We start from the raw sequence: 13,731 nt of genomic DNA, 5'->3' as shown, positions 1-13,731 counted from the left end.
CTGACATACCGAAAACTCTCCACCTTCTCCCGGGTGGCGCCCGAGCGCTCAGCTTCACCCATACCACTCACCCCATTGTTCCTTTGCTTCGTGCGGCTTGACGTGACAGTCTGGAATCCGGGTTAATGCTCCATATCCTGTGAATTGTTCATTCTCCGGAATTTTCTGGATCCCTGAATCCTCCTGCGCCGTGGGCCCTTAGCGCGCCACTCACCCTCCCCTCCCCTCCTTTTGACTCAGTAAGGGAGGATCCTTCTCCCTGGGGACCCAACAGGTCCGCTATACAGTCTGCAATGTCCTTTTCCCAAACAAGTTTCATTGTCTCACTCAAAGGTGAGTGAGAACGGATAACCCCACCGGTACCTGACACCTTTGTCCTTCAGCATCTTTGTAATTGGAGAGCACTTCCTCCTCATTGCCAACGTAAGTGATAAGTCTTGATAGAGTGAAATATTCGCTTCGCCCATTGAAAGTTGTGAAGCGTGTCTGGCCTTTTCTAGGATCCTAGCTCTGTCCGCATAATTGTGAAAACGAGCTAGGACTGATCTTGGGCCTCCTGGTCTGCTTCCAGCTCTACGGATGCGGTACATTTTGGGTTCGTCCACCGATTTATCCCTAAAGAGGAGCTTCAGAATGGTGTGCAGTGTTTGTTTTAAGTCAAGGTCGGCTTCGCCTTCTTTTTCGGGAACGCCGAACACACGTATGTTGTTACGGCGCTCCCCGTTTTCGAGATCATCAACCTTTAGGCGTATTTTCTCTTCCCTGTGTTCTATTTCTGCAATGCGGTGTTCCATTTGGGCCTCCAGCGTGTTCAGGGAGGTTTGGTTATGCTCCACTTCTTCCAGCCCGTCTTCCATTTTGTCCATTCTTTGTGTAATTTTGCTGCCTATATCTGCTCTCATGCTTCTCATCTCGGTAAGCAGGTCAGCAACATCCGCCTTGGTGGCAGCAGCATCAGACCCTGCAGTGGACATCTTGGACTCAGTGGGTGACTTCAGGGATTTGTGGGTTGGTGTAAACTTATATTTCGCCAGTTTGCCCTTAAGGTCCATGGATGGCGGGACCTCAGTGGTGAGGTGTGTGGGTCTCAGCTATACATGGAAAGATTGCCCCGCCAGAATGGTCAACTGAGAAGTATACGCTTGTATATACAAACTTTGTCCTCCGGTGGCGAAGCGTGACAGGAGGATGTTGTTAAAAGCTCCGATAACAGATAGCCTCTCTCATGTGACTCAGTGCCCTTCGGTTCTTCTTGTTTCTGCTTTATTCGAATGGGGAGTTTCCTGTATTGTAGGACATCAAAAGGTTCCGGGACGGTTCCCAAGGGAGAGAGACATCACTTTGAGGCCTGCGCAGCCCACACCAGGTGGAGTGCTGGAGTACTGTTCCTGGGCCTGGTAAGCTTAGGAGTATGCGTGGGATCGAGGAGGGCACACGCCCTGTCAGACAGGGGCCCAGCCCTCAGACCTTTGTAGCCTGGGTAAGATCTTCTAGCGCCCTTTATTGGACCCAAGGCGCAGTGGCTTGCTCAATCTCTCTGGGGTCCAGGTGCTCAGTGCAACCCTCCAGCCAGGTTGAGACCCGGGAAAGGGCCCGCCGCCCTCTCTGTTCGTGATGCAGGAGGAGAGTCTACTTGTGAAGAGCTGCTGGGACAACTCGAGCGGATGGGCCAGGAGGTGCCGGTGCTGCGCCGCCGCGGGGCAAGGGTGGTTCTATGCTACGTGGGAGCATGTAGACGCCATGTGGACGTCTCCGTCTAACGTGATCAGAGTACACGCCCGTGTTGGAAATGACAGCAGAGACTGCGTAAACTGGGCCTGCTCCACAGCAGTCCTCCCACGGGTGCACCCGATGCTCGAGCAGCCCCCATCCGGGTTCCCGGCTCTCGGAAGTGGGGGTGTGCACAACCTCCTAGGGGCTGCGGTCCATTTAGGTGGGCCTCATGGGGGCGGGCGTACCTGTGTGCATGTACTTGTCGATGGGCCCTGGCAGCGGTGTGCATTGCTGAATTCTCCCTGGTTCCGCGCCTATCAAGGCTCTGCGATTGCTGGAGGGCACGGCGGGAGCTTGCAGGCCTGCTCTGCCTTCATGGGGTTTTATGTTTCCTAGTGTCATTTCCATTGTGATGGGGTAGTGGTCTGACAGGGTGCGGGGAAGTATTTCACAGTTATCGATCTGGTGCATGAGGGGCGTGGAGATCAGCCAGTAATCTATTCTAGACTCAGTGTTGTGCACCGAAGAGTAAAATGTGTACTGTCTCTTATGTGGATGCAGCGATCTCCAGGCATCGACCATTGTCAATTGTGATAGGATTTGTTGTAACATTGCTGCAGTCTTGGAGGGAGTTTGGTGTTTGGTAGTGGAACGGTCTAGCGTAATATCCAGAATTGTGTTGGAATCCCCTCCCCACAGGATCTGTTCACACCCTGTGTATCCTATTTTATGCACCACATTTATGTAGAACTCAGGGTCATCTAAATTCGGACCATATGTATTCACTAACACCATCTCCCTCCACTCAACGCTACCCCATACTATGACATAGCGACCCCGAGTGTCCACTTTGCTCTTACCAAATCGAAAGTCTACAGAGGGATGCATAAGAGTGAGAATACCCCTTGCCCGTGCGGAGTATTCCGTGTAATATCTATGTTGCCCCCAGTTCTTCAAGAAGTCTCTGTTTACCTTTCGGAGTGCATGAGTTTCTTGCAGCATGATCACCTGAGGATGATGCCTAGTGACATAGGCCCCCACCTTGCTTGACTTAGTTTGGTTGTTCAACCCTCGGACTTTCCATGTAAGAAGTTTCAACTTCGGCCCCGGATTCATCGCTCTGGTGTGTGCCATGACTGTGTTAATACCGGGTTTCTTGGTCCAGTATTTTTTAGGAAGCATGTCATGTACAGCGACGCGACCACCATTTTTAACTTGCGGAACCCTTCCAACTGTGTCCCTGAACCATATCCCCCCCAACTCTAATCCCATACAACAAAACATAGTGAAGCCTCATATAGCAAATTGACCCCCCGCACCCGCATCATCTCCCCCAACATGACGATGCTGCCCGATAACTCTCGGAACCTTCCCCATGGGCATTCCCAAAAACTGATGGCGCTTTCCTGAGGGTAGCCTGCTGCAGCCATCCGGCTTTCCCCATCAGGGGCTCACGGCTCGAAACTACAATAAACCTGTGTCCAGGCCGTTCTCTGCAAGTGTTCCTGTCTTCCTGTGACGGGGATTAGATGGTTTACTCCGGTCAGTCTGCTGCGTCTCGCCTCTCCTCTCCTCTCCTCTCCTCTCCTCTCCTCTCCGGGCTGTAGTCCAGCGTTTTGATCAATTGCCCTGTCCCTGGGAGGCAAAGGGATAGAAGCCTCCACATATGTCATGGCTTCCGTGGGGTTTTCAAAAAAGTGGGCTCTACCACAATGTTGGATTCTGATCTTCGCAGGGAAGATGAGGGGATAGGGTACATTGAGCATTCACAGTTGTTTTTTCACCGGTTCGAAGGATCGTCGCTGCGCCTGTACACCAGCGGAGAAATCTGGGTATATATGAATTCTGTTGTGCTCAAATGTACAGCATCCCGGTCTCTGTAGTTGAGGATACGCACTATTATGGTGCGAGGTGGAGCCCCTGGTTTCGGCGGTGGAGCCAGAGTGCGGTGGGCCCTCTCCACAAGGAAATGTTCCGAGAAAGACCCTGCTCCCAGGATAACCTTCAAAAGGTTTTCCACTTGTCGCTCCATGTATCCCTTGCCAAAAGTTTCCGCAACTCCAACAATCCGGATGTTATTCCTTCGAGATCTCGATTCTAAATCTTCACACTGAGTTTTGCGTAGTTCTGTTTGGAGTTGGGCTATGTCACGGACATGTTGCGAAATTGTGTCTTCATTTGTGCTAATTCTATTCTCTGCTTCCGTGATACGCGAGCTCTCCTTTTCCACTCTAGCTGTCAGGGATCCGATCGTTGCCACTATGTCATCCAATTTGACATTAACTGCCATAAGACCGTTCTGGACCAGTGTTGCTAGGCGCTCTAAGGGGTCCTCTCCCTGCCTGTCGGGTGCCTGTTGCACCCCGTCGGCCACCCTGCATGGTTGGGAGCTGGTTAAGGAGTCCATTGGGCCGGTATTTTTCCCTCCTGTGCCCTTCCCCTCGGTGCAGCCCATGTATTTAAGTGTATGGCCTTAGAGTGGACTGTGTTCTCCCACGTATTAATCAGCCTTGTATTGTTCCGTGGAAAGGGAGCGGATAGTGTGGAAGCTCTTTTCCCTCTACACCCCCTGCTTGCACCGGGTATGTGCACCCTTGCTTTTGTTACTTCTATTGGAGCGGAGATTGCCGCCAGGCGGACCCGCAGTGTCTGATAGGAATGGGTATCTCACTGTGGTTCTTAGCGGGGCGCCACCCTGCACCACTCCAGGGGCGGATGGGGTTTAGTCCAGTCTCTATGAGTCAGAATGTCCTTAGGGCATCAGTGGCCACACCACGCCACTGCAGGGGTTGCCATTGACCAAACAGCGCTGTTTCACCATGTGCCAGGGGGTTACAGCTCTCAGTGCCAGCGCGGGCCTACAATTATCACTCAGGGCACTCCCAGTGATCCTCCACCACGTTTCGTATATTGTACACCCTGGGCTTTTTCATTGTCCGATCGTTGGTTTAGCCCTTGCCCATGGTGCACCGTAAGGAGCTTCCTCCGTGTCCCTCACCCCATCGGATACAATTCCCGCCTTTGAGTTAATTACAGTGGCGGGGGGGGGGGGTCTCTTCCACACCTCGCCCCACTTACTTGTGCGGGACAGGAGTACGGCCCTCCGCGTATCTCCGCTCCGTTCCGGGGTGTCTCCGTTGGAGCGCCTCCGTGGGGGAGCAGGGCCTGGTCCTCCGGCAGTGGTTGCAGCTTCCCGTGTCCCCCGGCAGCTTGGTCCAATTCCAGCTTTCTCCCCTTACAATGTAATCCGCCTCTGTCTATCGTGTCGTCTTCCAGTGGTGGTTCCACGTACCAGTATGGGGAGGCCGCTAATCTTAGCTTCTTCCAGGGGCTCTGCCTTATTGCGGTCACCGCAGTGCCCCTCCCCCACTGCGGCCGGGTCTTCCCCGTCACACCTCCGGCCCACAGCAGATATCCTGTGGAGCTGCAGGGCGGCTACGTCGCTTCCTCACAGCCGCCCCGCTCTTCGGGCAAGGCAGCACAGCGATCCAGCCACATACACGCCCAGTTTTTTCAGGATTTGTGCAGGAGACCTTCCGGCACAGGAATCTTCGTTTATTCAGTGTTTAGAGAGGCATTGGAAGGATATATTTAACCAGGATTTTCATTCGAGCCAGAGCTCGCCTTTCAGGCAGCCATGTTTGATGCGCGCAACAGCCCCCCCTCCAGTGCAGTGGTTTCTTAATGGATTGGTTTTAGAATGATGAGGATAATTTTGTAGCGTGTGATTTTTATCTTCTGTAATTAACTGTGGGGTTTATGAAATGTTATATTTTACTGTTCATGTTTGTCTGTGTTAAAAGTACAAATTGTACTGTATGGCACAATAAAATAAATAAAAAAATAGGTATCCAAGTAAGTTCAAGGAAGGGGTGGGGGATGGAGGGAGAGGAACAGGAGTCTTAGTACCCAGGATTAGGGGTAGACAGTTCAGGAAAGCCAAAACAGAACAGGAAGAGACGCAGCACAGACAAAGTCGCAGACCTTCATGGAGGTCTGAAACCGCATTGGGGAGCGCTGCAATGTTTGAGGAACGCACCTTTGTACACCGCGATATGTGCCTTCTGCAAGTGAGTCTTCATGCGCGGAAGCCGTACGTCCAGTCCGGCGGTGCTTCCCGACACCCGGGATAAATCCTGATTGATTATATCCTGCATAAAGGGCATCCGTCAGTTGGCCAAGATATCCTGCATAAAGGGCATCCGTCGGTTGGCCAAGATCTTGGGGAAAATCTTCACGTCTACATTGATCAATGCAAGGGGATGATAGGAGCCGCAGTCGTCACTGGGCTTCTTCTGGCTTCAGCAGACATGTAATAATGGCCTCACGCAATGATAGCGGAAGCACCAGCCTTTCGGATGCCTCCTCCCACAGTTGCTTATAGAACTCAGCATTGAGCCCTTCAGATCCTGGTGCTTTCGCAGTCGATAAGTCATCAATTGCACCAATGAGATATTATATAATACATTACTCACCGTAATCGTATTTCCGATGCTTGTATCTGCTTAGATTCACATGCTATGCATAGGCCGACATCTAGGGGAAACTGCAGAATATTACAGTTGTTGTTTTCGAAACTCGAAAAGAGACGTCCAAGGGCTTACCAGTAATACTATCCCTAGTGGGACATCAACTGTACCCATGGTCCTTAACACGTCGAGGTCCCTCAGATTGTTTTGTTTCCGACATGAGGTGCATGAAGTGTTGCGCGAGTACAGGTGTATCCAAGCAGATAAATATCAGTGAAGCTCATAAAATCTATGCACCTTCTCTCAGGGGAGGAAGGGTGGGCGCATGTGAATCCAAGCACATACAAGCATCAGAAATATGATTACAGTGGGTAATGCATGCCTTCTGAGGCTTGTGGAATCTGCTTAGATGGCAAGCTATGCATAGATTAGCGAGCAGTGTTAGGAGAAGGTGGTGGGTTGTGAGAAGGATCAGCAGCAAATTGAGGTTTTAGAACAGCTTGTCCCACCTGTGTATCTGCTTTGGAATGAGTGTCAGTGCAGTAGTGCTGAGTGAAAGTGTGTACTGAGCTCCATGTAGCTGCTTTGCAAATGCTGTCTAAGGGGACATTTGCGATAAATGCCAGAGTAGCTCATGTGCTCCTTGTGGAGTGAGCTCTTTGTGTGAAAGGCAGTGTCTTGTTGGATAATGAATAGCATAGTTGTATGCATCCAACTATAGGTCTCCTTCTCTGCCTGGTGCTATGGAGACAAACCGTTGGTCTGTTTTTCTAAGTGGTCTGGTCTCGTTTACGTAGTAAAGGACTGCCCTCCTCATAGCCAACGCGTGGAGTTTTACCTCAGCTGGGAAGTTCAAAGTTATTGTTGGGTGGATGCATGATAGTACATGAGAAATTGATTAAGCAGGCTGTAACTATGCGAATTCACCAGTAAAACAAAAAGAAAAAGACATTTTTATTTTTTATTTTTAAAAAGGGACATTATGGTTACAACTAAAACCGAAAACCCCAAGAAATTTGCCAGTTATAGTAAGCTAAGCAACTGTAACTCACACCACCACTGTGCACTAAGACTAACACCCAGGACATCACGAATGTGGGCTACTTGTTTTTGTTCACCCACATATCTAGGACAGATGTTTTTGTTCACCGACAGTCAGAATATATAAAAATTGTATGTTCTTAAAGTAAGTTCCTTACGCTTTGGCCTCAGCTCATGGTGCACATACACAGGGCAATGACCAGGCCTCAAACACAATTCATTTTTATACATGAAGATACACTTTAATGTTACAGACATTATCTCGTGATATTGATTCTTTCCTTCTTACTGAAGTTTCCCTGCATGTGCCTCACATTTGTATACATTGTGGGTCTTCATATGTATTGTTTCTACTAACACAAGTGTGTATTAAGTCTTCAATTGTTAGCTATTTATTCCATAATTCTCGTAGGCTTGAAGTTATTATTTTGCTGGCCAATATTACCAGATTAAAAATGTACTTCTATGGCGTATGGTGGAGCCAGTGCCTATGTGTATGTATGATTACGTTCCTGTATTAACAGCAACACTGCAATAAGTTTTGTTAAGATGAGCACATTTTTTAGTACATTAAACAGTTCATGATAGATCTCCCGATCATCCCTGACATCTTGTTACAAACATTATAAACACAACTCCTTGTAAGGACATTTCATCAAAATTAATTTCCCATGTGTTATCATCAGTGATGTTATCCATGGCATTTGTGAGGTCCTCTTTGATGACCTGATATTAGTCTCAGCAGTGCCCGGTGCTGGCGCGAGTTATGGTTGCTTATCTTACCATAACTGGGGAATTTCTGGGGGTTTTCAGTTTTACTTGGAACCATAACGTCTCTTTAACAAAGATTTTCAATGAATTTCATACATTTTAAACTTCCTTAAATCATACTTATCTCCAATATATCAGCATTTTCAGCCAATCTAGAAAGTTTCAAGTTAAAAACAGTGCCATTCCCCACCTCTTAGCAACATTTTTAACACTTCTATGAACTTTGTGCAACTTTTTAGCACTGTTTCATGTTCCCCGTCATCGTGGATATTACGGACCGGGTCACATGAGCATACGCACGTGCGGCATGATGACGTGTCCGCGAGCAGCTTTGCACTTCGCGAATGGGTCTGTGCGCCACGAACAGCTCGAAACTGCATTTTCAGCTGATCTAGGAAGTTTCAAGTTGAAAATGTACCCTTGCATAGCTCCTAGACCTATTCTTACTGATTTTCCAATCCCGGAGAGAGAGCACATTCCTGGAACAATATTAGCACAAATGCTATTAAACTCTAAAACTGGCATCAGCCATGGCCATCACTCCTCCCCAGGAGTCGCCACCACCACCTGCAGGGCCACCACAAAGGAAAAAGCGCAATGATGGAATGATGGAGAAAACAATCAAGAGGACTATGAAGAGGGGAGGAAATGCCTACTTCCAGCACCCAGAAAGATTCATGGGTGTGGTGGATCATTAACACTGTTGGATGCAGTAGCGAACAACCTTGGCAGTACTCCTACGGGACCACCTTCATGCAACGCCACACCAAATCCAACCACCGGGATGCTCTGAGAAAGGTAGTTCCTTTTTCAACAAGCAATAGGCTGTCTTCCTCTACCTCATTTTTCTCAGCCAATACTGCCACCACACAGGCTACTCCTGTGGGGCAGAAGATCCCGCCATCTACCTTGCAAGCCATAAAAGAGGCTGTTGATCCATATCTTTCCAAGACAACAGTTCTACTGCAAAACACCACTCTGCAGGGGGGAGCAGGAGCAGTTACAAAGTGATTTCGAGGCTGCAATCAAGGACCATGAGAAACACTGCCCCTTACCTTAGATTTAAGGCACACACACAACATATTTCCCTGTCCACCCCCTATATCTTTCACTGGTGCCCCTTCCCTCATTTGCCTCCCCCACCTTACTTACTGGCCTCTCCTGCAAAAAAATAAAAAAGTTCCTTTAGGAACCATCTTTTACAATTAAAAAAATAAATAGAACTAAAACAAATAATCTTATACACTCCTCTACTCATTTCTCAGTAAAGTAGTAAGACTTTCCAGGTCATGGATCATTAAAAGTCCTGGATGGCACGTGCACACCATTGCACAGGGCAGCCCTTCTACCCTTTTTAATTTTATATTTGTAACACTCCCTCAATGCCTGCTTTCAAACAGTCACACATCTGTCCACCAATCACTTCCAAAAATTGTTCATATAACCCTATGACCAAAGCTTCCACACACCAACTGCCACGTAATCTTCTACAAATCTTTTGCATCTGCATTTCCCTTACTTAAACAAAACTAATTGTACACAGTGCTCCTATAAATGCACATATGCATTGTGCAGTGAGAGAAGAGCAGAAATAGAAGGGGCAGTACGGATGGGCAAGTGCTCATCAGAACCAGGGATGCAAAGGTGGGAAGCCACTGGCTAGGTACTGGAGCAGAGGAGTCCCAAGGGTAGAATGCATCTTAACCGTAACATTCCTTTAACAAAGTTTTTCTGTTAATTTAATAGGTTTTTATAAGTGAAAATGTTTCATGGAGTTACATCACTGTATATAAGTTGTTAATAATTCCTATATATATATATATATATATCCTCCTTTAAGAAACATTTTTTGCAACACATACTCATGTCCGTCGTTAACAGCAGCGCATGCTGGGGATGCAAATCATTATTCAATTGCCTACGGCATATCGATCAACCATGACCCAAGCCCAAGCCCAACCAAACCCTCCCTATTATTCACTGCACCTACCCTGCATTCTAGCTCAGTGTCCACTATACCTTCATAATGTAACCAATGGCCATTGCTCATGGGTTGCAACCACGGCCAGTCTCCTAATCCATGTGGCATGGGCCATGCCGCATTCCCCATAAGCAAAGCAGAGTGCACATTTGCTTTAGACGAGGGTCATGCCCACTACCCAGACACCAAATGTATATCACTATTTTTTCTACTTTCATTCTTACACTTTGAAAAAATAAAAACACAAGATATTTCCGAAAACATGCTTTCAGGTCGTTGCTAATGCTCGTCACGCATGTTTGTTGTAATCTAGTCCACCACATCAGGCTATAACGCAAGCAGAATATTTTTTCCCCCCCATTCAAACCTACCGCTTCGGCATCCTGCATGCCCCAATAAACAAATTACAGTACACATTTCTCCTTGCTGACGGAAATGCCCATCGCTCATACAATAATGTTATATCACTGTGTTGTGTACTTACATGTCCACGTTCAAAAAATAAAAACACAGGACATATTGGCAAAACCATGCTTTGAAGTTCTTGCTGACCCTCCTCGTGCATATTTGCTGCAATCCCATCCAGCACTTCAACCTGTACCCACAAGCAGATTTTATTTTCCTATTCAAACCTATACCAATTTTGAAATTCTTTGCCACATAGCCAGTCCCTGGTGGCCATAACCACTTTAACCCCATTGTCATGGCCAGTAGCCAGATTGTCTGGGTCTACCTCAGTCACCAAAGGTATATCACTATTTTTTGTACCTACATTATGACACTTTAAAACAAAATAAAAACAGACATTTGCAAAACCATGCTTTCAGGTCTTTGCCAATGCTCCTTGCACAAGTTTGCTGCGAAACCGCCCAGGTTTTATTTTTTGTAAAGTGTCAAAATTTACATATATAAAATAGTCATATAACTTAGCCCCCACTTGACAAAATCCATTCAGACCTTGCACAAACATTCACAGTTGGGTGTATAATCTTTCTGAAAACTTGTGTCCACATTCGTCAAACGGCACTAAACTTATAAGCCATCTAAAAATGTTGACAACCCCCTCTCTAATTTTGCCCCCTCTTGACAAAAACCCACCAAACTGTGCAGAAATATTCTGAGTCAGGCCTAGAATGAAAACCCGAAATTTCATTGAGTGGCGCCAAAGTTATAAGCCATCCAAAAACTGTTTTTCACCAACCCTGTAAAGCAGAAATAGGCATAGATGTCCCCTAGCATCGCAGATGTTCACGAACATAACAGGACTGCCCCGGACATCTGGACTGTTCGCGGATGTCAGAGTTGAAAAAACACCCGTTTTTTTTTAAGGCCATATCCCATCCCATGCTCATCACCCCTCACCTCCCCAGTGATGGATTCATTAGTTTGACAAGTAATACACATACTCACCGCAATGTTCGCTGACAAAGGCGGCTGTCTGCAAATCCAACATGGCGGGCGTTTCCAAAAATGTGACGCACCGCGTACTTTTCACCATCCAATCAGCGGGTGTGTCCAATGTCCGCGGACCTCACGTCACCCTCTGGACCAATCGAAGGCCCGTCTGCGAACCCAACCCAGATATCACTCATTTTTGTTAAACTACTTTTTTGGCAGTTTAAAAAAAAAAAATACTGGACTGATTTACAAACGCACGCTTTTGGGACCAAGCCGCCATTCGTACCCCAAATCTGGTGAAAATCCATCCATCGGTTTGGGCTGTAGGCGTGAGCAAAATTGGTTTTCCATAGCGTCTATGGGAAAACCCCACACATTTTAGGACCCCACCAATAACTCCTCCAACCCCCTGCACAAAATCTCAACAGACTTTGCAGAATTAATCTTACAGGGCCATATACTTGTTTTGCAAAGTTACATATGTATTCGTCCAGGGGGAGACAAAGTTTTAAGCGTCCCAAAAAGTGCTCTTCCTATGAGTTGAGCAACTGAACCATAACTACACGGCTACTAGCGCAGGCCTTGTAATATATGGGACTGCTAATGTGCTTTATGGTTCTACGCGGTTTCAAAGTGAAATTTGTTGCAATTCACGTCGATGCATTCACTTTGAATTCTTTTTTTGGATTACCCCATTACGCCACACACCAAAATATACATATATAAATGACTTCCCCATGAAATGCATGCAACAAAGTTAATTGCAACAAAGTAATTCATTCCAATGAAAACAAACACTGTTTTATGTATTTTAACTATGGCCAAGTTGCTCCGTTCAAATAGGACCCTGGTGAGACAAAAAAAAAAAAAAAAAAAAGAATGGCTCCAGGAAAATAGTATAGCAGTTCATGCCTAGTATGCCTAGTTTAGTTCTTCATGTCATAGTTTAGTTCTTCATGTAATGGAATATTCTATTACACAAGTGAGATAACGAACATGTATTTTGGGCAAGTATCGACAGCCCAGCCAGGTTGGCCTTCTGTTACTTACAGATGTAAAATCCGGTTTCAATGCAATCACTTTGCTCAAATCAGGAATTGCGGCTTTAGATTTGCCCATTGCCAAATATGCAGTTGCCCGCCTATAATATGCAATGTAGTTGTCCGGGTCACCATCTGGAGAAAGAATAGAAAAAGGGGAGTAAATATTCAGTCTACTGCATATGCTACAGCAAAACACAAGAAGCAATGGCTGGAAGCTTTAGAACTAATCATAACCTCTGGCATTGCTCTGGGCAACCCTCTAGATCATCATAGTGAATATGCTACCCACACTTTATGCAACCTTGAACTGAAAATCAAAATTGCTCAGAAAATGCGGCAGACTCCTTCCATTTCATCGCCCAAAGTGTCAATTTCATTTAAATGCAATGTTATGGGGGGCATGGCCAAAAATCCACCAAGAGGAAATCTTTTCATTGATCTCTGAGGAGGTAGTCAGGGAATCTGACCCCCCCTTAAAACCTGCATGCAAGTCTCTCAACATTACAGCCTTTGCTGGAGCTGGACATACATTGATCTCGCGAGTGGCAGAGGCATTACACCATGTTCCTGGGTAACTTCCCCTCGTCCACTGAGTCACTACATTTGTGTCGCAAAGCAGCGAAGAGGACAGTCACAGTTCCCCATCCTACTTCTGGGTCTGTGCACCTTCACCGAATTACACACAGCAGCAAACTCCAAGGCAAAACACTACGGATTTGGGGAAAGATATGAAGGCTTAGCAGATCACCAGCAGGTGATCAGCCCACCGGATGAGTGAAGAGGGTGTAGCTAGTACCTCTGAAAGGAGACCAGGAGACTGCTGAAGTGGCTCAGAGCAGCAGGTGCAGAGTGCTGGGGAGGTTGTATCACAGAGGAATGGACTCTCTCACTAGGGAGACCAGGACAAGTTACAGTATGAGACTGGAGAATCGACCAGAATGTCTGTTCTGATCTGGGCAAATGTTTCTGGGGTCTGTCCTACAGAGGTTCTCCACAGTAGAGAGGCAGTATCCAAGTAAAATCAGCACTCAAATAGTGGCACCCACACGAAAACAAATATGAATGATGTAAAAACAAGTAAAAAAGCTAAAGAAGCCACTCTTGACTTGTCGCACACAGTGCTCAAGCAAATATAAAACAGACCAGTCGGCCTCAGGTATGAGAGACTCCCCAAACTAAGATCCAGCAATAGCAGCTCAATACTCAAAGTCAAGTTCGACAACCTGAAAGACCAAGTTTAAATTAGCAATTCCGTCTGGTTCACTAAAGGACAAAGTAATTTAATAAGATAAACATCATGCAGACACCACCTCCA

General features: G+C 46.8%; 1 protein-coding gene across 2 annotated transcripts in view; it reads right to left on the bottom strand.

The window, feature by feature from the left end:
* DNAJC3 (DnaJ heat shock protein family (Hsp40) member C3) overlaps positions 1–13,731 on the bottom strand; it is a 534,981-nt gene that overhangs the window by 470,675 nt on the left and 50,575 nt on the right. For both annotated transcript variants that reach the window (XM_069640694.1, XM_069640695.1), the window contains exon 3: positions 12,424–12,548. In XM_069640694.1, the coding sequence (XP_069496795.1) occupies positions 12,424–12,548 (125 nt within the window). The remainder of the gene's footprint in view (positions 1–12,423; positions 12,549–13,731) is intronic.

Source organism: Ambystoma mexicanum, chromosome 7q, assembly GCF_040938575.1.
Source record: "Ambystoma mexicanum isolate Mex_15411 chromosome 7q, UKY_AmexF1_1, whole genome shotgun sequence".
Lineage (NCBI taxonomy): Eukaryota > Metazoa > Chordata > Amphibia > Caudata > Ambystomatidae > Ambystoma > Ambystoma mexicanum.
Note: the sequence above shows the minus strand (reverse complement) of the source record. Positions and strands in the feature narration are given on the sequence as shown.